At 47.6% G+C, this 24934-nt stretch overlaps 2 protein-coding genes across 2 annotated transcripts in view; both read left to right on the top strand.

The window, feature by feature from the left end:
* LOC144096954 (uncharacterized) overlaps positions 1-1570 on the top strand; it is a 36053-nt gene extending 34483 nt beyond the window's left edge. Inside the window, exons 32-34 of the mRNA XM_077629761.1 lie at positions 283-324; positions 479-610; positions 1536-1570. Of these exons, the coding sequence (XP_077485887.1) occupies positions 283-324; positions 479-610; positions 1536-1570 (209 nt within the window). The remainder of the gene's footprint in view (positions 1-282; positions 325-478; positions 611-1535) is intronic.
* On the top strand, positions 280-24794 carry LOC144098511 (uncharacterized). Its single transcript, XM_077631210.1, has 27 exons — positions 280-324; positions 479-610; positions 1699-1904; positions 3151-3260; positions 4564-4690; positions 5828-5971; positions 7405-7521; positions 9072-9198; positions 9650-9679; positions 9835-9870; positions 9947-9991; positions 10763-10894; positions 11475-11701; positions 13528-13619; positions 13737-13845; positions 15065-15208; positions 16065-16335; positions 16476-16532; positions 17407-17532; positions 18189-18412; positions 19038-19135; positions 20083-20185; positions 21445-21600; positions 22335-22448; positions 23071-23203; positions 24039-24083; positions 24669-24794. The coding sequence occupies exons 3-27, from the start codon at positions 1884-1886 to the stop codon at positions 24677-24679; spliced, it is 2799 nt and encodes a 932-aa protein (XP_077487336.1). The 5' UTR covers positions 280-324; positions 479-610; positions 1699-1883; the 3' UTR covers positions 24680-24794.
* The last annotated feature ends 140 nt before the right edge of the window (positions 24795-24934 follow it).

Below are 24934 nucleotides of genomic sequence, written 5' to 3'. Positions count from 1 at the left end.
CTTGAGTTAAACCTTAACGGCGCGACACTAGGCGGCACACAAGCTCATGCGATGTGGCTTTCCGCTCAAGGCAAGGTTGCAGTCGGCCTCGATACAGCTTTGACGTTGAAATTCAGTTCTGCAGAAGCGCTATAATAAGTTTCAAAAAAAATAATTCGCAGCAAAGGACTGACACCGTGCTTCTGCGTAGAATGTCCAGTTTCAAAAGAAAGCTTTCGACACTTGGCTCTGCTACTGAAAAAGCAACTGATTGAACTCTTCTGTTTATTGCATTGTTTTCAGAACGAACCACGGTATACCGCCCTGACATCCTGGAAACGCCAGGTGCGTGAAGAAAGTGCTGCTGGCTTTGTAGCGACTTCTTAGGATCGATCCTGCGAGCAGCGTTTGTTCAAGGCCCTTGTATGAGTACAAGGCGCCAAGGGCGCATCCGTCTATCATGCGCTGACACCCACCACCCCATTTCAACCTTTTTCAGAGGGAAGACCCTTCGTGTGCTTCCTCAGTTCGTCCTGGGATAACACCAGCGTCAGCCCAGTGCCATCGCAATGCACTCATGTGGTGCTCAGCGCCGAACCTCTGGGCGCCGTCAATTTCACCACCAGCTCTGGTGAGTGACTTAATTGAAGACTGAACAGTTTACGTGACATACCGCCCAAACATACTTTAATTTAAGTGCTAAAGATCTGAGATTCAGAAGCACAACTGAGGGATTTTCGGCTCGAGACAGCACAGGTCAATCGAAATTGCCGATTGGGCGAGTTGGTCAAAGCAGGTCAAAGCAATATGAAAGGAAAAACTTCATGCGACTACTCATTATGCAAGAGCGCGAATAGGAGAGCTTCTACAGAAATAACGAGCACTTATAAGACTGCAGTAGTCTTCTTTGCTTGCAGATTCTGTTGCGTGCCATTTTCCGACTCAGCGGTAAACTGCGTTTTTACCGCGATGTGTGGGCCTCAGCATCACGGAATGGTTTGCGTGTAGCCAGTAGTAGCAGCTGCAGTCGCGAACTGTTCTTTAGTGAGAGCCTCCGTAATTCGATTCCATAATGTCTGGTTGACGCAAGCTCTCCCTTTCGTAACGCTGGTTCACGGTAGTGATGAAAAATGATTATCTGACCACGTTATTTCTTAAATTGCCGGTGCTTATGCTGTGGGTTCGGTCGACAGGGGGCTGTGCCTTTATTTCTCGCACGACGTTGCTGCTGCTGCTGTGTGTGTGTCAGTTGTTTAATCCTAACAGTTACGAAACTCTGAGCAAACTGTAGAGCCGCCTATAAGCCGGGCCGCCAGTTATTGGTGACACCCTTCATATTTTATTCTTCCACCATAATCGTGTTATGGGCACCACACTGCAGTTCGCACTAAGGCCACAGGTGCCATGACCTGGTAAGTTCATAGTTTTTGACCAACCGACGTTCTGCATTTTGGTACATGTGCCTTATTGGGATTTTCTGGAGCAGGAACTGTGGGTCTTTGTTTCGTATCAATCTATTTTCCGATTCATTCCTTTTGTTCCTTTGCCATTGGCAGCTGGCGCCTGTGACGTCAGGATAGCCAGCATGTAATGTGCTTCGCTTTCTTTGGCATCAGATGCCCGACTCACCAGTGACACGGAGTCAGAGAACTGGAACGGAACGGGAAAAGAATCCTTACAAAATAGGCCCCCGATGTAGCCTCAACTCAATGTACGCAGGTGAACGCGAGGCGGCGCTCGAGTCACTTTCGCGGGGCCTAAGCCACGGCGTGAAGCTGTACGTGCGTGTGGAAGGGAATCAGGACTTCGGCGCCGCGGCGACCGCCGTGCAGGACGCCGTGCGGCTGTCCTACGCTCACGGCGTGGCACTCACCGACATCCGCATCGCCTCTACCGAAGCCGCAATGGTCGCGCTCTCAATTCAGGTGAGGTTCCAAGAAAAGCGATCGTGTGGTAAGCAGAGATTTACGCACAGTGCTAGCCCGCTATGACTGCTAGTTTCTAAGTGCTTGCACATTGTTTTCTGAGTCTATAACTTTTTTTGAAGCGGAGTACGTCAACCTATAGTTACAATTCGTGACCATGAAAGGAACAATAAACTGCAAATATACTGCAATTTTCCGGTCACTGTCTTAGTGCTAAACACCCCAAAACGTTAAACGGTAAATGTTAAACACCCCACAACGTATCTTCAGTTTTTAACGAGTAATATTTCATCATCATCAGCAGCAGCAGCAGCCTGACTACGCCCCCTGCAGGACAAAGGCCGCTTCCATGTCTTTCCAATTAAGTCTGTCGGTTGCCAGCTGCGGCCACCCTGTCCACGCAAACATCTTAACCTCGTCCACCCATATAACTTTCTGCTGCCCCCTGCTGCGCTTGCCTTCTCTCGGAATCTACTCCGTTACCCTTAAGGACCAGCGGTTATCTTGCTTTCGCATTATGTAGCCTGTTCAGTACCATTCCTTCCTCTCTGTTTCGACTAGAATGGCATTAAAACGTATTTGATCCCTCACTCACTCTGCCCTCTTCCTGTCTCTTAACGTTACTCCAATAATTTTCCTTTCCATAGCGTTGTGCGTTGCCCTCAACTTGAGTTGAACCCTTTTCGTTAGCCTCCACGTTACTGTCCAATAGGTGAGCACCGGTAAGGTACAGGTGTTATACACTTTTCTCGTGAGGGATATTGGTAAACTGCCATTCATGATATGAGAGAACCTGCCAAATGCGCCCCTCTGCATTCTTGTTCTTCTAGTTAAATCACTCTCGTGATCCCGATCTGCGGTCACTATCTGCCCTAAGTAGACGTATTCCCTTACGAAAACAAAAAAGAAAGAAAAGGGAGTGCCAATTTAAGACATTTATTGGAGCACTGTCACATGACTTGCCAGCAAGATTTGTAATCCCAACACCTAGGGTGTCACGTTTCTGTTAACGCAACACATATTGCTCATTAGTAGCAGGGCACATAGAATACAAGGATAGAATAGGAGTACGACTGAAATCTTTTTATAGTGAACCTGTCCAAACGAAAATGAACGCAGACAGGTTTGTTTGAATTTGTACGCTTATTTCGTCTTGCGTTTCATTTTGAGCGCCGCTGCTGGAAAGTAATCTGTTATTGTTGTTTGAGTGTTGTCAGCGTTACTCAAATCCTGCGCTTTGCCGCAGGCGCTCATGGAGCGACTTCCCAAAGACACGTCGCTGATTCTGGGTCTGGAACTTGTCGACTACGATGAGGCCGGTCAGCTGTTGTCGCAGAGGCTCGCTCCGCTCTACGAGTAAGTACAGTTTCCCCGTGGTTCAAGTATTATAACAACAGCAGCGACATCCCGGAGTTGCGATAGTAGTGACATCTTGATTTCACTTCATCGGGGGTTTTTTCTCGCAATAACATGCGGACCCTAGAGTCATTGGCCCGTAACATGGACATTCGCGTAACACGTCTCTGAAATGTGCCTGACACACCATAAGCCACTCAAGGTGTCTCGAAAGGTCGTTTAAAAAAATCGCAAATGTGATACCTAGTGCAGTGATACGCACGCATTTGTTGAATTGTCCGTTTATATCTTGTTTTCTTTCCACAAAGACCTTTTTGCCATGTGTCTTGTCGTCTATGAGGGATTCCACAATTATTGCAGCTTATGCAAAATTCTGTGATGTGCCTATCATGAGTAAAGAATTCGCCACGTGGGTTCACACAATGTATAGCCTCCACCTTTGACGTCTGCTTAATCGCCGTTCACTAGCCCGGCTTGACATCCTACTTTTAGCAGAAGTATTTCTATCTGTTACGGCACTGCAGAGGTATGGAGACACCTATCTGTCTCCTCCCGTGAAACACCGTTTTTATTTATAATCATCCTAAATGTGTACGGTAATAGCCACAAAAATGGCGAAAAACATGAGCATTACGGGCCTTAGAAAGGCACCTAAATTTGTCGGCCGTCTATCACGCCTGAACTGCAGAGTAAAAAGGCAAATGGCCATTTCGGCAAACACAAAATATAGGAGTTTTAGCAGCGCGCTCTCCGAATTTCCACTGTTTGGTTGACACTGAGTACTATAGAAACTCACAGTGACCTCCAAGAAAAGAAGCGAAGGTAAGGCACTCGGCCACGAGACTTCGACGATTGCTCGGCTCTCGATGTCGAACATCGTCATTCCCGCAATTCGCGCTCGTTAGCCGCAGTGCTCCTAAATTCGCTCTCAGCTGTTACTCGAGTCTGTGTTAAGCATCAGAGTTGCCATTCGTCTGACGCCTTTTACTTGTAGGCACTCGCGTCAAAGCCTATATCGCCGGATATACTATTATGAATGTCCAGGCTTGGACAAAAGTCAGAGGGCCACAAGGTGAAAGCCCCGCATAGTCGGCCACATAAGCGACCTTAGGGTTCAAGCATCTGGAGCTGTGAGGAAGCCAGTTGTACGCCGTTAAGTGCCCCACTACACGGCTCGGAGGCGTGCCCTATGTCCTGTGGTGTAATTTTGGCGAAGACCGAACATAGGAGAGTGGGAAACGGCACTTTCCAATTAATATAAATTGATAAATTTTGTGACACCTGTCATGGCCCCCTGCTGCAGGTTCGCAGATGTTGTGGTACTGCAGACGCATCTCCGGGCGGAGCACAATTGGCCCTTCTGCAGGACCACCTACGCGTCCCTCTTCGACCACCCGGCTGACGACTCTTGCCTTCAGACCACGCCGGCGGTGGGCCCTTTATCGTTGCATTTATTACTGTCCTGAGAGCTGTCGCCCCGTTAAAGCTTTGTTAGGGGGTCTCTGCTCGCTGCATGCAGAGCTCTGAGAGCTTTGCATGACGAGCTTTTTCTTCTGCACCACAGTTGTGGCATAGTGGCTTGTGCATCTACCTCGCAAGCGAGAGGTGCGGGGATCGATCCCCAGTGCCACCCGGTATCCACCGGTCATATGCGCAACCGGAGAGTGGCTGCCACATGAACCACCCGGAAAGTTGTTCCGTGGAACGATGAGAGTAGGGTGAATGCGTAATAATGTGCAACCAGATGGTGGTTAACTTGGAAGGAAGAGAAGGGTATGACCACAGCGGAGGATTGCACAACCCGGAGAAAAGTTACCATAGGAACCACCCGTAGTGTGGCTACCATAAATGGAGGATGATTTAGTGAGAGCGAAGAATGCGCAAGTGCATGGTGGCTGCTGTGGGAAATATAGTACGATCCGCCTGCGCCGGCTACTGTAAAACGTGACGTCCTAGGAGAAGCCCAGCATTGGTGGCGCCGTACGCCTGGAACGGCGAACTGGAGAGGAGCGCTAGTCGAAGAGCGAGTATTTCTGGAAAGTGCTCTATAACTATAGATGTATGGATGTCACGCTCAAATCGTTTACGCAAATACATTGTGAAATGGAAATACCTGAACAGCTGTCATTGAGTCTAGCGCTACGCAGTGCTAACTGTCCTGTCAGTATTTCTTTTTTTCGCGATGAGTGTCTGTACTTTATATGCATGACACGCCGCAGACCGCGAAGGCTGCGTCGTATTGTTACTTAATGCTTCGGTAATGCAGTACTGTTGCACTTAATTACGCATTAACTCGCTGAAATAACTGCTTATGCAATGGTCTCTGGCTTACCACGAAGACCGTCTACCGTATAGCTGTTAGGCCTATGACAAATGCGCTAAACATTGTTGCTTGATACGTGGCTATCACTAAGTTTTACAGCTGCTTATTTGTTTCGGCTAATATGCGTCATGAATTTGTGTACAAGTCACAAGTCTGAGTGAGGCATTCACGGCTCTAATGAGTAGCACAAGCTTTTGTCATAAGCTCCCTTATTTTGTTACGAGAATTTTCCTTGGCGGTGCAGGTGACCGCCTTGAGCTGGATCAAGCTTCTGCAGCCGTTCTCAGTGCCGACTTGCTTCTCGCTAAACATGGCAGCCATAAAGTTCACGGCATCGACGAATGCGACGGCCGAGGCTTCTTGCGAGGATGCCCAGGAGATCGCAGATGTAAGAACGCCCGCGATGGTCCCCAGGTGTAAAGCTATTAATTTTCTCACCATGATATATTTAGAAAACTGGTCCTGAATTAAACACGGCTTTTACACACACTGGCGATCATTTTTAGAAGGAACGTACGCCTAAGCTTAGTATTTTTGTGAAATTCGCTTGCCATCGTCTTTAATTTCTCGCTTATAATCCCAGGTCGACTGACACCAAAGCAAAATCCCAGTTTCAGGATTTCATACATGGTGATCATGTCCAGCCTACATGATATCTGGTAAAGGTTGTATTTTTTTTTTTGATGTCGCGCTCCATCCAGCATCACTCGGTACCTCAGAAAACATAATAAATGTTCTGTGGTAGATTAACACCTATGATGGTGATGATTAACACCTACGATGTTGTTTACTATAGAGGGATTTCTATTAGGTGAAAATGATTACTGAAATAAGGCTAAGCAGAAGATAAGTAGACCATGCGAAACCAAAGATGAAGGGTAAGATAAGCTAAGTTCTTTATATCCACGGTTCGTTTTTTCCTGTTGGGTTATGGGCTCTGGTTGCCCACCAGGTTATGCTTTATCAATTAAGTCCTCTATTACGGCGTCGCTCATAATGCTCATTTACGTTTGAGACAGAACTTGAATTTTTTTTTACATGAGTATATAGAATTTATGCAAACGTACCCCTTTTTTCTTTGTCTTTTTTTCTTTCTGACTGCAAAGAGACTAGGAGCAAGGGAACCGATTTATATGCCAGTACATTTGTACTACCTAACAGCGCTACTTCCTTCTGCTAATGGTGCTGAAATAAATTGCAGAGAGGAGGTGGGGAGAGCTACTTTAAAGAATTAGCATTGACAGAACATGTAATGCGCCTAATAGGCGTTTTGAAATACGGTTCTCTGTTTGAATGTCAGATTTGATACCAAGATAAAGAAAGCGCGATCAGAGAAAGCCAAGAGTGGGGTGGAGAGACGACATAGAAAAAAAATTCTTGAAAAACGCGACTGCGGTTAGCGAGGGTGCCCCGCCGCGGTGGCTCAGTGGTTAGGGCGCTCGACTACTGATCCGGAGTTCCCGGGCTCGAACCCGACCGCGGCGGCTGCGTTTTTATGGCGGAAAAACGCTAAGGCGCCCGTGTGCTGTGCGATGTCAGTGCACGTTAAAGATCCCCAGGTGGTCGAAATTATTCCGGAGCCCTCCACTACGGCACCTCTCTCTTCCTTTCTCCTTTCACTCCCTCCTTTATCCCTTCCCTTACGGCGCGGTTCAGGTGTCCAAAGATATATGAGACAAATACTGCGCCATTTCCTTTCCCCAAAAAACCAATTATTATTATTATTAGCGAGGGCCTGCAGTGAAGTCAACTCGTCTGAAGATCATTTTCCAAATAATGTACATAACTTATTCAGTGCACAACACACATTATTACGCGCAGGTCTGCAGCAGCGAGACATGGCCGAGGGCTGCGGAGTCGAGCGGTGTGCTCTCTACCTTCCGCTCCAAGGACGGTGTCTCTGTAACCATGGAGACGGCCGAGTTGCTCCGCGAAAAGGTTCGTCTTATTTCGCCTGGAAACGCCGACGGCGTGCTGTCACTTCTGACAGTACATTTATGCACCTGCTGCGGCCTTCAAAAACAAATCTAGAGCTGGCAGTGCAAAACACCGTCTCGCAAATCGCTATTGCTGCGAGATGATTTGAGAGCTGAGGAGTCTTGATAGCCAAATAACTTTATTATAACCTAAACATGAACTCAGTATATCACCCATGGCATCAAATTAAATCCCAGTATTAATATTACAAGCACTATTGCATACAACCTGCGTAACACTAATTTCTATAAGGGTTTGTTTTAATCATTTGATACTTATGTGTACTGTTTAATGGCTGTTTAACGACTACTTTCGCTTTGGGGAAGAATGGCTGATTGGTCACTAATGCTACATTACGAAATTTGTTTTCTGGATACGAAACATGTGGACGTTCTCATCTGGCCTTCTTTTGTATAAATTCTCATATGTTAGCAACAGACACTGCCGTGCATTCGCTGATAATTGCCATGCGATTAAAGCATGCACTGAATCAGATGGGTGCTCTCTGCTCCTTGGATACCGTGCCGTTGGCCGTCCATCCAAAGTTCACGCAAGCTTGTTATCATGCCTTTGTTTCAACAAATGTTACGTCACAGAGACGTTTTGGAGGCGAATGAAGCACAACGAACTTGAAAACCTTTGCATTGGGCCTACTTTTTCTTTACAAGATATAAAAACGCACAAGTGGCGTTAGGGATGTGTGCGGTCGAAACTTGCCATCGAGCGCACGGGTATTCTGCGTTTCTTTACAGATTATAAATTTATCTCGTCCGACAACAAAACTCTTCGAGAAAAGGCCGCGGCATTACTACCTGAAAATGAGCCGTTATTGCCAGCGCGTCTTGAGCCGGAACAGAGCCATAAGCAGGGCGCCTGCAACTAAGCGAAAGGCGTGTGGCAATATGTCCACAGAGACTGTACTTACCTCAGCGCCACCCCTATCGCAATGTACCATGTATAGGCACTAAAAGTGGCGAATCTTTGATACTGTTTACTGCTCAAGCCTCTTAATCTGTCGCAAAGCTTTCCATCGTCTTTTGGCTACATACTGAACTACCGTTTGGGTCTGTTAACCCCTTCTACAAGTTGCTTGTAAAGCGTAATCTGCCGCATAGAAACCATTATAAAGGTGAAGTCGCTCTCCTCTCTGCTGAGGTTGAGTGCGCCGCCGCGGTACCCCAGGTGCGTGTGTTGACGGCTGATCGGGGCCCTTGGCTCGCGCGATGCCCGAACCCGCGGTGGTTAGTGGCCTGTGCCCGCTGATAAACCCTCGTGCCTTATGGTTGGCGCGCCATACATGTTAGCTACATAAATGCTCTTCATGCACTAGCTTGAACATTTTAAACCACGTGTAGAAACCATAATGCTATTTTTTGCCATTTTGAACTAGAACTTGCAAATGTCGACATAGCATTCTCATGTAAGGCCTGCCAACTTTAGAAAGGCCTGCGCACACTACTCTGTGTGGTGTGCATGCCTGCAACGCTAAGCATGCGCCTGTGTATTGGCAGCTGTCTCGTGCCCATCGCCTCTACCCACGCTTTTGCGTGGCACTCTACAACGTCGACGCGGATGCTCAGCCGTGTCAAGGATCCGACGTGTCCTTCGCGCGCGTCGCACAGGTCGCCGAGGCTGCCAGTAAGAGGCTCGCTTTCTGTTTCAAAAATTTCATGATCCCAGTTGCTACTTTCAGCCTGAGAGGCTACAGGAGTGGCTACATACTGTAGCGTACAAAATGAATAAGTGCTCCTGTGTCATGCTCTTTGTGTAAATCTAAGGAGAAAATTAACTTAATGCACCGTGAATAAAGGCAATAGACGGCCTACCAATTAATATCTGCAACTCAGTCCGAACTGAAGCAGCACCTGCTGTTCTTTTCCTTCACTGCGAGAAGTTTTATTCGGGTAGTGCATTAAACTTTAAATTATTTTCACACAACCAGCCTTGGCGCAATCACATTTCAAAAGCAACAGATCACTTACAAAAAGCTTGTATATAACTGTCAAGCCGGAAATCTTAACTTGAAAATAAAGCAACACTGTTCATTCTTAGCATCAGCTGTGCTGAGAAAGATACAAAACCATTACAGAGTACAAGCGTGAGAAGCCGACCACAGTGCGTAAGTAGCGAACTCTACAGCTTGCCGCCTGAATTAAGAGAAGACATATTGCAAGGATGGTGCTATTTTACTTGATAACAGTTATCTTTATTTAACCTATCGTGCTACTAAGTGGTATCAAAAGAGCCTTAAATTTATGACTGGTCGTATTTCAGCACCCGAGGACTCGGACGTAGACGACAGTCTAGATGGTAAGAGGCAGCGTAGGCATAATAAATGCCGTTTACCGAAAATCCAAACCATTTTGCTGTTTTATATTTCTATCAGACGGGTCCCTGGCAAGGACAACCGTGCAAAACGCGACCTCCAGCCGTAAGTAGAGGCGATGGCAAGCTTCGCGCCATCCCGAAGATATTATGTATACATGGCGCTTGCTTATTAGGCATGAGCGCTAAGCGGCAGAACAGGCTGACTTGTTTATGGTCATGCAGCCTACTTGGCTTGCAAGCTCGAAGCCTGCTGGAAATCTCTTCAGCCGTGTATAACGACCGCAATATTTGTCAGGCTTATCTAGAGCGCTCGAGCTGTGTTCCGCGGAGCCAAGGCTGAGAGGCGTTGATGAACTTCCATGTATGGCTCTCGTGTTTGCGCTGCCTGTATGTCAGCTGTCTCCAGGCGCGTAAAATCTCATTCGCTAAAACCCAATAGCAGCTTTTAGCAACTTTTATTTGACAACGCATGGCTCATGCTGGTATCGCGATGCTTCATGCGTCCTATTTTTGGAGACATTGAACAGTCCCCACGTTGGCTAGCACCCGGATTGAACAAGTTCACAGTCAGTGAACCGCCAACAGATGGTCACAGTGCACAACACAAAAGCCGAGAAAGGCGACAGGACAGCAAGGTGTCCTTCCTCTCATTACAGTGTTCAACGAGTTAGCCACAGAAAAAGTTACATCACGAGTCAGCTTCTTTGCCGGCAGCCTGTATAGCGTATTGAACACAGAAGGAACCCTACGGCACAGCTGGCCGAACGTTGCAGCCATGCACTAATTGACCTGAGAACATCTGAAAAGCGCAGCACTGACTGAGCAGCTCCTTAGCGGAGTAAATACAGGTTTTTCCTATTTACACCCTGCCCAGATGCACTTGTGTGTATTCTGTCCGCATCGGCGCTGAACGTGGAGACCTTCCCGATGCGGCTCTGTTCCTACATGGTCTACACACGCCGAGTGACACCCGGTGCTCCGCCGCAACCCTTTGTGCCCCATAACGGTGAGCAGCTCACAGGTCCACGGCTACGTTGCGAGCAGTAGCAGTCATGATCTCACTGACCAATTTCGCTCAATGCTCGAAGGGTACGTTGGAGGTGCTATGTGACAGTTTTCCTTGCATCTTTTCAGTCTGTTTTTTTTTGTCCTTATGTGTTTCCGTATGGCTGCAATGTGAAGGGAACATATTGTCAGCATTCAAAAAATTACGTGAGAGGTGTATTTTTCTATTTTTTTTTTCTGGACGAGTAATGCCTGTAAGATATCTTCAACTTCGATGCAGAAATAATGAAATTCGGCCTTGTGGGCAAATTGAGTGCCTCCTTGTACATTTTTTCTAATTGTGCATGCATATTTTCTACGCTTGTACTTGTTTTCCGACATTACCTTTTGTTTTGTTTGAGCATTCACGTGTTTTCTTCTTTCCTGCGTCCTTTAAGGCATACCCTTTGTAATACTTTTACACGCTTAGGAAAATAAGCGAATACATGAACCAACAGTCAACCCAGAAGTTAAAATGCAGCTCTCCGACAAAAAATTCCTTTGGCTAAAACCATTTGACACTGGACGATAATTCGGCGCAGATCCCAAGTTCTCCAAGTTCGTCCGCCGGTGCGAGCAGACGGAGAGCAGTGGTCTCGTCGCCGTCACGCCCTCTATGCTGGCCACGCTCTTCAACAAAAACGCCTCCACTATTGTTCCCGAGACTATGGCTGGAGTGACGCGCAGGATCGCCGAGAGCGGGTTGTCTGGCATCGCAATTTTTGCCACTCTCAGCGCTAACCTTTCAAAAGTGGCGAAAATGAACCAGGTAGGCCCGACGGCACAACCTGCCCAAAGCTCGCTGGGTTCAGCTATAGGATGGGGGGTTGCTGTGTTTTTAAACTTTCCTTCCCTGGTCCATTCATTGTAGTCCTTCATTCTGTCGCCATCGCCTGGAAAGTCAGTGTTAAGGCTCACATTTTGATTTGTTTCTCTAAAACCGTACTCGCTACTGAAGATAACGAACGCTAGCATCAGCTGATGAACGGCCGACTACACTAAACTATTCTCGTGCTAGAACAGCGTGTCATGGGCCGGCGCCTTGGACGTTTGCCTTGATCTTTAGACTCATGTATGTGGGACAGTCGCGAGCGCGGTTCTTGCTTCCGAAGCACTTTGTGAATACCGCCTCCTGACCGAATAACCCGAGTTGTACTCCTTAAACGCTGCAGCAAAAATTAATCCTCAGACCTCCCCTACGACAGCTCTTTTCATTCCCTCCATCAGTTCTCTCACGGCATGGTAAAGGTGTGCAACTAAAGCAATACAGTTACTTCGTGTTTGCTTTCCTGTCAACTAATTGCTTTGTTTACTTGGTGAGGCAGAGTAGTTTCCTATGTCGCCAGATAATACACAAGCAGCGGCCAGAATCGACGAAGGTGAAAGACTCTTATAAAGTTTAAATGTAACGACATGCGACGCAAAAATTCCTCCTTCGAAATTTCTTTATTCTCCAGCGAGACAAACACGTGGCTCGATTCGCGTCACAAAACTAGCGTCTTATAACATTTCGCGCTGCTTGTAGCCAAGTGTCAGTTTGAGAGCTCTTGCTTTGATTCTTATTCGCACGATGTTTAAAATGTTTCTCCAGGCACAAGGACTACCGATTTTCTTACTACTTTCTGATGTAAATCATGAGCCACTTAACACCCCTTTGGTGGACTGGATGCAAGACAAGAATAGCTTCTAGGAAGCATAACAATGAAGAAAAAAATTAAATGAGAGGCAGTTCTCACTGGAACATTCGTGTATGTTGTAGCAAATACGGCTGCATAACGTTAAAGTTTATCCGTGTGGTTATTACGTGCATATTACACCGCACAGCAGAAACAGTTGACAAGTATTCTGCTTTGACATCGAATTGGTGACGTCATTTAATGTCCTAATCGTCATTTGTAGTGTCAATTCAATTCAAAAAAAGAAACAGCAGTTACGCCTAGTTATTGGCTATTTCCTCAAGACATTTGGCTCATTTAGCCTGCCTTTGTTAGAGAGACTTGTAGCATTATCACTCCTCCACCCAAAAGACCTAAAACACAGTATACGTACTGTATTCGTCCTATTACAAAACAAGGCTACAAAGCTTTGTGTAGACAAGTCTAGCTAAAAACCGAATTGAATGCGTATCGAATAGTGAAAGAATGGAATCGATTACGAAACAAATATTCCTTCGAAACAGCGTAGTGTTAACACCGGCGTTATAAGTCACAAATTTAAAGCTGTGGCTGTCGGAGCACCGATTTCTACTCGGGGGACACCACTATATGGTGCGCCATCGACTGCAGGAATCAGCTATTAAAGGTCCCCGTTTCTGAAACGCTCGTCAAAAAAAAAAAAAGATAGAACGTGCCCTATTTGGGCTTTCTTCCAATTATTCGAAAATTTGAGAACGGGTTCTATTCGTTTCGAATACTTTTTGGACATGTACTATTGATTCGCTCAGGGAATCAAATAGATAGGTATTCGATTCGCTGTTCAAAAATTTCAAATATTCGCACACCCCTACTTTTGAGGCATGTGCCCTGATCGCAATAGTCTAGAAAAGCCTAAACCGCCCAGCTATCTGTATGGATTTCACTTCATTTTCTCATTCAGGAGGTGTTCAAGTATCTGGCAGACAACTTCACAATGATTGTCGGGGTTCACGTCACTAAATTCGACGACCCAGTGCTGAAGGAGCTTAGCAGGTGAGTATTTGTAGAATCGTTTGCTTGCTTGCCTGCCTCGCACTCTCCCCCGCTCACCAATGAGACTTTTCACACGGCTTCCCTCTTTTAATCCTGATTGACACGTTTCCTCCACAGGAGCAGTCACCTATTGGTGCTGTTCACGCACAGCATGCTCCGTGGCAGCAACTGCACCGTGACGGCTCCGAATTCATTAACCCTAACACCGCCGCACTACGAACTCATGGTGAGTGTCACCCAACACAGCAGAACACCTTGTTTCCTACACTACGCGAGAATTTACTGCACTCAAGCAAGCGCACCCAGAAAAGCGGAGCAAGGGGTAGTCACAAAGGCGGATACATGTTAAACGCAAAACACTGGATGTAAGCAAACGTAAGCAAAGACATAAGCAGTCTTGCGTCCCGTCTTCTGCGCCTAGTATCAGCAAAGTGCGCCGCTCGACTAGTTGTACATCTATATCACCACATGTGCTACGAAAAAGGAGAACGATGTCGTTGTAATAGTATTATAAGTATGTTTCGTTGTACTAGTATTAATATCGATTGACAGCAGTAACATTGACCCTATTGCCTTCTGGCCAGTGAGAGTAGTTTTTATTCACTGCTGGCCAATGGGGGTGCACTGTTACGTGAACCAAGTCGGTATTCTGTAGACATCTGCAGGCCAGGACTCGCCATACTTGTCATTTTTACAGCAGTGAATGAACATTACGAGGTCTAGAAAATGTTTTTCCTCCGAGGTTAATACATTTCAGTTTCAGTGCAGATATTCTCGCGTTACCATATCGTTCTTCCTTCGGGATATTCCCCTATTTTGAACTGTTGGCTTAAACGTATGCGATTACGCCCGATGGATGCAGTCCTGATTTGTGTAAGCCGAGAAACTAAATCGACGACTTAATATGCGTGTCAGCAGCGCCACATCCGGGTTCCTTTAGTTTTGTGAGCCCGAGTTCTACCTCACAAACCACTTTTTACGAGTTCAGTGTGTCTCGGCGACGACATTCAGACAGTTAGCACGCACTTGTGAGAACAGTACCAGAAAGGCGAGGCTGGTGACGTTGCTTGCTGAGTTGAGTACCGGATATACGTAACTGCACAGAAGGCCTACTGTGAAAATAAAATGTGGCCGGATAGGACTCATCGGTGAGCTAGACTGGAGTGAAGCTATACAGGAACCTCTCAGTATGCTTCGACGAACATTTGTGCACATTCTTAAGGGGATTGCGCTTTTCTAAACAAAAACCGCATGCATGCCATCCTGCGCCGGTGCATAACGTGTGACTGCACTATATTTCTCGTCCTCATCGCAGCGGTCCTGAAAAACCCATCTGCGACTTCATGCTCCAGCTTTTTGTATAGAAATCGCTGTTCTTATATGTCGAAGTGTTTCGAGTGGGTTGCCTCTGACCAATTATTCCTGTTTTGTTTTCTTGTTTTTAGAAACAAATAGCGTCGCCAGAAGGGGATCGACGATCTTCCACGTGTGTCGCTGTAAATTTCGCCGTCCTCGGGTTCAAGACACGCTCTTCAAACGCCTCGCTGGGAGACACCTGCCTCAACAGAAGGCTGGAGGCTTACGATCACGTGCGTAGCGTTCGTTGTCAGAGAGCGTGCAATGCCACAATTCACGCACGCGTCTCTAATTCATTGTGCGACCGTAATTCCACTCAATTTCGCGGATGTGGCGCTTTTTTCTTCTTCGAGAGAATTTGTTTTAGATAAGTCTTCCCCAAGTTTTACGTCAGTTCCGTTCAGTTCAGTTTATTTCCTTAAAGAGCCCTATTCAGGAGTATTGCATAAGTGGTGGGACTACGGATATAACATGAGGTTTTAATCTAACATCAGCTGCGTTAACTCTTGGTGGAATCTTGAAGGACAGAACGCGAACGGTAGTTTCACAAATCGTTGTTTTGCTGTAATGTGCCGCGAAGTGCTAAACGGCGCAGTTGCGTGTGTATGTGTGTTGAGGTGCCAGCGCAAAGCTTTAGTACCGAAGCACCTGCGGCGGGAAAAAGGCAAACAAGAAATCTATACTGACTCTCCAGCAATTATCACCACGCCTCCGTAAGGCTTCGCCAAGATTGGAACATGTGTCTTGTCCTTCGACCGCATGTACACAGCCGCCCACGACGGACATGAAAGCTGCACGCCCACAGATTTCAAAACGTACCAGTTGCGGTACTCTTGCGACGAAGGACCTCTAGATTTAAAACGTAGACTCCATATTCCAAAATCCGTTTCGCTACTTTGTCCATATTTTTTTGTCCATAATCGCCTCACGAGGATTCCTCTAGAGTAGCACCACACCGCCGACAGCAGAGTACAGAGCTCGCAGGTGCTAATCCGCATTATATATCAGTGAAACTGGCCGTTTTGTAACCGGCGAGACTTGTACTGCGACACGCACTTGTGTCACGTAGTCTCCTTGCGACGCGTGCAGACCTGCTGGGCGGCGGGCGACACGTGGGAGGAGGTCCCTCGGGCCGTGCACCGGCGCAACAGCAGCTGGGTGCAGACGTTCGAGACGGAGCGATCGGTGGGCGCCACGGTGCGGCCCTTCCTGCAGGCCTACCCGGGTGGCTGTGCCGCGGTCGTGTACGCCGACTTCGAGGACGCCACGGGCTCCTGCCGGCCGCGCTACTCGCGCCTGAGGGCGCTCTCCGCGCTCATGACCGCCAGGGCAGCTGCCTCCTCCGCATCACCGGATGCAGGCGAGTCCTTCCATTCAGCTTATGCTCCCATGATGAATTAAATGGCGATTAAGTGACACATAAAACCCCATTTTGCTCCTTGAAGGATAGTTAGTATGTTATATTGATACCATGGCATTGCTTTCTTTTTATTTTTACAGGTTCACAACCGACAGCTTCACCCCAGGAAACTACCCAGGCTCGCATCAGCAGGAAGAGTAAGACACGTGTTCAGCTGCTGCATTGCTAAACTGAATTTCTTGGAGTGACTAAATTGACTTCACTGTCATGGTTATACTGGTGTATAGCTTTCTATGCACGTGTAGCACTGAGAAAAAGTTTTCTTAAACTGTCACGGACTACAATACTGCACATTCCTTTAATATAATAAAAGAATATGCAGTTAAGTGGACGACCTGCAAACTTCGATAGCTCACAAAAATAAAAAAAGGTGTGTTCCCGGCCTGAATGCCTACAGGCGAAATATATTTAACAAAATAAGGGCCGGATTCCTGATAGAGCACGATAATTTCTTATATTCTACTTGCAAAGTAGATGATTCTGTTTGGGGTCTGCATTCCATTCGTCTCACATAGAGGCAGTACTAAAGCTGAGTTCAAGCATCTATGCACACAAGTGAAAATGGTGAGCATATATCAGTAGATACATAATATGTAAATAGATGGATTAAAAAAAGTCACGGTCACAAATTTTTTCAATATGTAATGCATGAACAGACTGGCGGTAGTCCACTGCAGATATGTGCCACTGGTAAGATTTTCTCTTTTTGCAATTAATGCATAGCAGTAAAGAGAGAACGGAGTTGGTCCCATTTTTCTGGCCCTCGAATCTAGTTCAGGACGTAAGCCTCTTTCTCTAGTGCCCTTCACCCTATGCAAAATTATTATAGTCAAAGGCATAGGCGCAAGGATAGGCAAAGGCTTCTATACTTACTACCCAGGTGAGACAAATCTGGGACAGAAAGGATACACATGCGAAGAAGTTATGATATGCGCAAATATTTCGGTAGGACTAACTGAACCGAATTCGTTTTCCTTCAAATTCAAAAGAACGAATTCTCTCGCTACGCAGACAAGATGGTGTGCTTCGTCAAGCCGTCCTCGCAAGTCTTGTCTGACGTGCCTGCCGAATCATGCGACTACCTGGTCCTATCGACGCAGAACTTTACCGCCATCGAGAATGTCACCGTTCTTTTCAGTAAGCATTCTCATCCACAATGCCGAAAAATGAAGCGCCTATTCTCGCAGCAGCGATTTAATTCTTACGCTGTAGAATCACCATCACGCTGCTCTTAGGTCCGCAGCATTCACATAGCTATTAAGGTATAATGGGAATACCCGCATATGCAGGGCTATATGCAGTGCACTAGTGTTAGGCTTTCCAATGTTCGGGTAATGGCTACAGTTGTGGTCCCCGCAAAGCATGCGCATGCTGAGACCACTTGCATAACCGCATTATAACATTCGGCGCAACCAGACCACAGCCGCACAATTACAATACAACTGCATTCCCGTATATTGCGGTTGTCAGTGGGGGCCCCAACATATTTGCCACCAGCAAAGTCCTCTCCCGTAATGCCCTGCAAAACGCACTGAACTATATTTTGTTCCCCATTTCCCTTTCTTTATTAATTCGGTCTTCAACCAGTCTTTGATAATTAGTCTCGCTGGCAAAGCAACTGCAACAGCGCGACGTCAGTCATCGTTTCGGGTCTCAAACCAGGACAACACTTCCTCCTGCTTGTTAGGTTTGAGGAAGCTTCACAGCTTTCCATTGTAGCCATGGGGGTGCACAACGACACCTTGGCCAATGTTCCCCGCCACTCATGATCGCATGCGTGCACGACCGCGCAGGCCACTGGAAGGAGCTGATGACCCAGCTGTCGCCCAAGACCAAGCTGGCACTGGGAATGAATGCGCGCACGCTGGTATCTCTGTACAAGGGCGACTACGCGGCAGGCGTTCTGCTCGTTGAGTCCGTACCCTCCTGGCTGAGGCCCAACGGCGGACGAGCCCTGGCTCTGCTCGCTGGCTCGCTCACCTCGCAGGACGAACTGCTCTTCTTCCGCATCCTGAGGGTGCGCTTGTCTTCTTTCGCGCTCTGCTTCTGCGAGCTCTGAGGGACGCTGAAACAAGCGTGCTTCTGCCTCGTTCTGTGCTTCGAAACTAATTTGCCCAAGACTTTTTAGCGCGAAAGCACTAACCAAGAATCTTGTCTAAAGCCTCGGAGTAACTCGGGTAAGCTATAGGGTAAGTTCGGAGGAGCATCGCGCCAGCTGCAGCCACTGGGATGAGGGCGTCGCGCCAGCTGCAGCCGAGTGGAGAGAGGGTGAGAAGATGGAGAGCGAGAAACGCGGCTGCGTGCACATGCAGATGTCAGAAAAAAAAAAAGAGGTCAAGAATGAACACATGCTTTGGCACGTGTCTACTCAGTTTAACTACGTTAAAACCCTACCACTTTTTACGAGGCGTCCCGTATGTGCGCGCCGAGGGGGGGGGGGGGGGGGGGCAAATAATCAAAAACCTCCACTGTAGCTTATTATGTTACCAAGTTGCCATGAGTGTCTTGAAAGTCTGCTGTATGTCGACGTATTTGGCGTCGACATATCCTTCTCTGAGGCAGGCGATAACAGTTGTACATGCATTATTTCCGACTGATGGGACGTTGCCTAAAAGTGTGTCGTCACTTCCTCGGTCATGCAGGACCTGCGAGCCGCTCTCAGCCAGGCCAGTGGCCCGGCGCCTGAAGTCATCCTGGCCGTGTCCTCTGACAGCGAACTCTTCCACAAAGAGCTCATTGAGTGAGTCACAGTTCCACTGCAATTTCTGAGCTGCTTATATCGATTGCGAAACTGAAAATGAGGGTTAGATGTTTGCGTTGCTGCGCCTCTGTGCCTCCTGCTGTCTGCACCTACTGATAAGAAGCCATTCTGCTTCCCTTACGTTCGGTTTTAAACTTTCTCATCCGCACGGATAAAAGTTACAGGTGCGAGAATTGGGCCTAGTTAGTTGTTCATAATAGCAGCACACTATACTTTTTACGGACAAAAGAGAAACGAAGAAACAACACAAAGCGCACTAACTGTGTGTTTAACACGTTGCTATCATCCGCATGGATAGCCGACCAAATGCAGTCAATGCACGACACCACTCTCCTTTACCGCGTTCGTGGATCTCTCAGACAAGCTACCAAACTTGTCCACAGATCTAGGGTCATCACCTAGTGGGCTGCTGGTCACTCTACGTGTTGGGAGAAATAACTGATATGTCTTCACGTGCCATACTATATATGTCTGGGCTTTCCGGATATCAGTCATCCGCAAACATGCTCCTCTGAGAGCTGTCAACGAATCAGCGCACCTTACCTGCATCTCCAGGACATCACGAACGTTAATGCGACGGGCACAAACGCAGTCATAGCTAACCGGATGCTGTTTACACAGGGTACTATAGTTCATTAGTGGACACTTGCTGTAAATAACCAGACTAACAATGGTGGTAAGGTGAAACTAACCAGTGCTCTAAATTTATTCATCCCCAATGTTCGGCTCGCTGGCGTCACCTTAAGTATTTCTGAATGCAGGCAACCCTGCACAAGGACTGCCGGTAACGGTATATGTGATTTACGCAGAGCATGCTTGATTTGAGTTTCGCGCAAACCAGAACCGCGCGTGCATTTTCTTTGCCATATCGCCATTCTATTTTTCTTTTCATTTGACTCGGGCTTATGTCGCGTTTTTTTCCGCAGGCTGTCCGACGTGTTCGTACTCGTGGATCACCACATTCCTCGGGAAGCCGGCTCGCCGTGCAAAGTCGCCTTCCCTTCTGTTTCACCCAGGACATCGTCAATAGTGAGCCGTAGCATGCACACATCCGTGCTGCCCAAAGCACGGACTATATAATCGGTGTTGCATTTGGGTTGCAAGCCCCAAGGGTAGCGTTGGCCTGGCGGCCTGGGGCAAAGCTGGAAACATCCGAAGGTCCCGGCAAAGGATGAGTCGACTGGCAACAGAACAACTTGTTTATTCTGGCATCGCAAAAGAGCAGCCGGTCAGGGCGACCACGTTACTCGAAGGAAGGAATCGGAGTCTCTCGCTCGCGTCCGGCGCAGCTGTCAGGGCGACCACGTTACTCGCAGGAAGAAATCGAAGTCTCTCGCTCGCGTCCGGCGCAGCTGTCTTTTTTTATACCCTCGGAGTCGAGGGCAAGAGGGAACGGCTTGGGAAGAGTCATCCGATACGGCGACGCTTGAACATGTTCAGGCGTGACGGGCGCGTCCGCCAGGCCGGCGCCGGTCAGACCTCCTCGCCTCCCAGTTGAGGAGCTCCTCTCCCCGGCTGCCGCGCTTTGACAAGCGTGGGCAAAACAAGCACACACACACACACGCACGCACGACGACACGTGGCACTGAAACCTGCCTGGACGCGCTTGGCGGGAGGCGTTGCGGCAGCGATGAACGAAGCCGCGGCATCCGGTGCATCCGCGCCGGCTATACCGCGCGCTGTAGGCGAGACGTAACATCGGCCTACCTGCTCCTGGCCGACTGGACAAAACGTGCAAACATCAACCATTTACTGTCACTTTAAATTTGACATCTGCTTCACTCTGTCAGATGCTCTGATCTTTCGCAGCATACCTTCCTCTGTCGGTATAATCTGTAACATTTGTACCCGGCTTATTCCAGAGTGTAAGCCTGTTTTGGAAACACTTGCGCTCATGTTAAGACAAGGGCTGTATTAGGTTTTTCTCCATCCCGATTTTTTTTTACGTTTCTCGCCGATTCGGCGTGGTGGGTTATGTAATGGAATGTATTCGAAGAATCGCTCTGAACAGTTGCCTGTTCTGCGGTAAAGACCGAGGCTACAACTGCGAATCTAACCCCCGCATATCCGAAAGCCAACGGTCATGATGACCGTGAGGAGACAGCACAGTGTTCCGGCGAAAACTGTAGTGGTTTGACATAGGTTCGATGCTGTCTTTTATGTGTTTGACGCCGTGAGCATACATGGCTTCGTTTCCACTACCGTTCATTGCTATGGAGAACAATGTTTTGAAAACATAAAACGAATGCTGAGAGTTGAACCTTGTCCGGGACTCATGCTGTCCGCAGACGTCACCCATGCTGATCACCAAGGACCTGATGCACAGGAGTACGGAGAACAAGACTTTCTGCATCAGCATCAACCTGGCTGTGCTCAAATTCGCCACCGACGCTGGCAACCCTGGCAGCCGCTGTGACTCTGAGGATGAGGTCGCCTACTCAGAGGTGGGCGAATTTTCAGCGCGCGCGCACAAGTACCTAGCAATACCGCTAACCTGATCGCACAGGATTTCATTGGCGCCACCAAGTTTTAATCGCTTTGTACGCTCTGCTCCAATAACGCGTTAAAGCTTCGACAGCTGTCATGACAACTGAACATCCCAAATACTTGACAGCTATCCTTGCGACAGGTGTAGTCAAAAGTAAGCAGCAACCTTTTTTTTTTTTACAAATATTACCCGTTGTAGTCTGTCAATGACAATGAGGAGAGGGACGTTCGCGTGACGTGTTGTCGTCAACGAAGATACGCAGCAAGGCTTAAAACAAGGAGACTTGGTCGCGTCTTGTAGCCCTCTTTTTTTTTTTTGGAACTTCATTGTATAAAACAATGGCTTACAGGTAAAGCATTCTTTTAATGCTTGTAAACATTTGAAACTTGACATTGCTTTTGCATACAACTTTCCGTCAACATTGAAATACTCAAAACACCTTTTTTACATTACATATACTAGTCTTTCCATAAACGTCATCTTAATCAGAACCTTGCGTGAAATATTTTGTCTTAGCGAGGCAAGAACGATCAAGCAGGATGTGGAAGTGAACAAAAACAAAAAAAAAGGTTTAAAGCTTGTTTGCAATGGTCATGCACCATTCAGTGCCTCATACCGTTTAGTCACTGCTTAGCAGCGCCCTCAAAGCATCTTTCATGTCCTCTTTTTTTGTTCCTTTCGTGTACGCAGGTGTGCCAGTTGAACAGTGCGGTCCCCGTGTACGACATGAATTGGATGACCGCGTCGCTCAGTAACAGCAGGCAGTTCTACACCTTCGAGAAGGCCGAGATGCTACTCTCTAAGGTACCCCATTAAACGGGGATCACACGCTGAACTCGGCCCGCGGTCATGCATTGCGCTATTTACGATAAAAGTAAAGCTGCCAAACCTGAACTTCCAATGACATGCTCTTTTGTAGAATCTGAAGGGGATTGCTGTTTTTCTGTATTTTTTCTGTAAGACAAATTATATTTAGCAGCGCAAGGCAAGAGCGTCGACAAATAGCGTGTTCAGGAGGAACTTAACAAAAAGAACTTTGGCGGATGATTCGAGAGAACAAATGTTGCTCAAAAGCGCACCTCGCGATACCAGTTGTCTGCCTTTGATGAACAACTAGCTCGCCTTGTCCGCCCTGAATAATAACTGCGTCGATTTAAAGCACTCCTAATTGCAACATATATAGATACGCGCCTTGCTTGAACACAGTCGCTCAAATCGCTCAAGTCGCACAGTCGCTAGAACACAGTCGCTCGCAGTCGAGCGACTGATCGCGCGAACAATCACACCCACCTTGTGTGCGAGCGACATGGATTTCATGCTGCGGCCTTAATTTCTTGCAAAAAAACTCCGCAGCGAGCCAGAGATGACCATTTCAGCACCAACTGATGTCCCCGCTTCGCGCTATACGCGGCGCTCGGCTGTGCAGGTCCTTTTCCTCAAGGCTTGGTTCCCGTCGCTCTGCGTCGCCGCCTTCCACGCCGAGCTGGACGCTGTCGACAGAGAGGCCTGCCCGCAGTCGGAGCAGTACGCCAGGCTGCTCAGCGTTCGCAAGGGGCTCGGTGGGTCACTGTTTTAGCACATCAAAGGCTTCGCTTGTAATGGGTGCAAAAAGAAAACAACACATGAATGACTTGAGGACGTTAATGATAGAGAGCAGTTAGATGGACTTATTTACAACTTAAAGTGAACAAGGGAGATGTGGTCCTCAGGGTCGCCAGCGTTTCGACAAGGAGATTTGTCGGCTTACATCGAGTTGTTGAGGACGACAGGTTTACCTGTGAAGGCCCGACATCTCTGTACTCGGCGTCGGCTTCTTCCTTATTTCTTACTATTGCAGACTAACCCCTCGGCTTCAAAGTACAGGGGCCAAATCAACTACTGAGTGTTCGCAGACACAAAGACAAAAAATAAAAGCAGGTCTAGAGAGGGAGATGTGGAGTATAGATTACCTCCACGGTACCAACTGTCTTAAAACTGAAGGCTCCTTCCCAAATGTCATCGTTGGCCAAAATCTGAAATTGAACTCTGTACGTAAGTCGGTACACTTAGCTATCTTGTATTTTATACATTACACTGATCAAATGAGCGCGATGTTTTTGTCATGTCATGAACGCTGCCAGTTGGTGACGAATAGCATCATATCTGATGTATGCTGCGCTAAAGAAAGATTACCTGTTAAGTTCCAATCAAAATTTTTCGCTTTCAAAACTTTTTCAAACTTGTTCCACCTCAATGTTAGGCCTTTGCATGAATTAGCCTTGGGTAGAATTATTTCGGCCGCTTTAACTGTGAAGCTATAACCGCCCTGTTCATTGCTGCGTCATTGCATACCTTGCTCTTCGCATAGACAGCTGGCCAACCAGTCATCCTGCCATGTCTCTCGCTCTTTTACAGACTCTGCCGTGCACGGAGAGAACAACTGGCGAAGAAACACCGCAGGTCAGTGGCAAAGAAATCCACGGCCTATTTAGTGGCATCCAAAGGAGCCGAAATCGGCGTCGTTTACGTCTAATTACAAAGATTTTGCCGCCCTCAACGCACATATGTGCGGTCATTAGGGTGGCCGCTATGTTTGTACCTCTTGCTGACTGGCAGCAATGCTGAGGTTTTTGGCGACATGTGCCTTTTCCTTAAGGGTGGCTTTTGCCGACCGGATTTTTGTGACGTATGAATTGCTGTATGTTCGAAAAGATAGCTCATCATCTACTTGACTGCAATACGATGGGAGAAGAAGTTGCACTTTTTAACTATGGCACTTTAAATGCTCGCACTCTATAGAGCTATCCGAATCCCCTGTGACGTCGGTGGCGTGGTTGCTGTGCATTTCCGCTCTTCAGCGGATACGCAACTGCTGTAAGCTACTCCAACCTTCTCTCCACTTCGAGTGCTCTTACCAACGAACCCTACAGTTGCTCCCTCATCTAAAACACGCTGCGGCGGGCTGTGCCTGTTCCAGCGTCGAACGATGTCGCATGTTCAGCCAACTTGTTCTGGATCATGATTTCGGCTTTTTTTCTCTTCCAGATATTGCCTGACCAACGTCCAGACGCAGAACCCGTCCGTCCCTAGGTTTGTCAAAGGAGCCCGCATCGACACCGTCCTCTTGCACTTGATTAGATTTACTTGGCAAGCACAATGGATTCCCATAGTACTCTTGTCTTCTTTCATTCTCAACAACATCGAGAAAGCAGCTAAACCCGTTCACAACGCAGCCTTTAGATTACATGTCGCCTCCATCACGGTCAATAGCGACATTCTTATGCTGTCGAGATGGAAAGGAACACGAACAA

This window comes from Amblyomma americanum, chromosome 7, assembly GCF_052857255.1.
Source record: "Amblyomma americanum isolate KBUSLIRL-KWMA chromosome 7, ASM5285725v1, whole genome shotgun sequence".
Classification (NCBI taxonomy): Eukaryota; Metazoa; Arthropoda; class Arachnida; order Ixodida; family Ixodidae; genus Amblyomma; species Amblyomma americanum.
The sequence above is the reverse complement of the archived record's forward strand: the minus strand, read 5'-3'. Positions and strand labels throughout refer to the sequence as shown.

Bases quoted from the DNA above. Each gene is read 5' to 3' on its own strand.
- LOC144098511 (XM_077631210.1), top strand. From the start codon at position 1,884: ATGGTCGCGCTCTCAATTCAG. The intron at 3,261-4,563 runs GTAAGTACAGTT...CCCCTGCTGCAG, and splicing joins AGGCTCGCTCCGCTCTACGA to GTTCGCAGATGTTGTGGTAC. The intron at 9,680-9,834 runs GTAAGTAGCGAA...GTCGTATTTCAG, and splicing joins TGAGAAGCCGACCACAGTGC to CACCCGAGGACTCGGACGTA.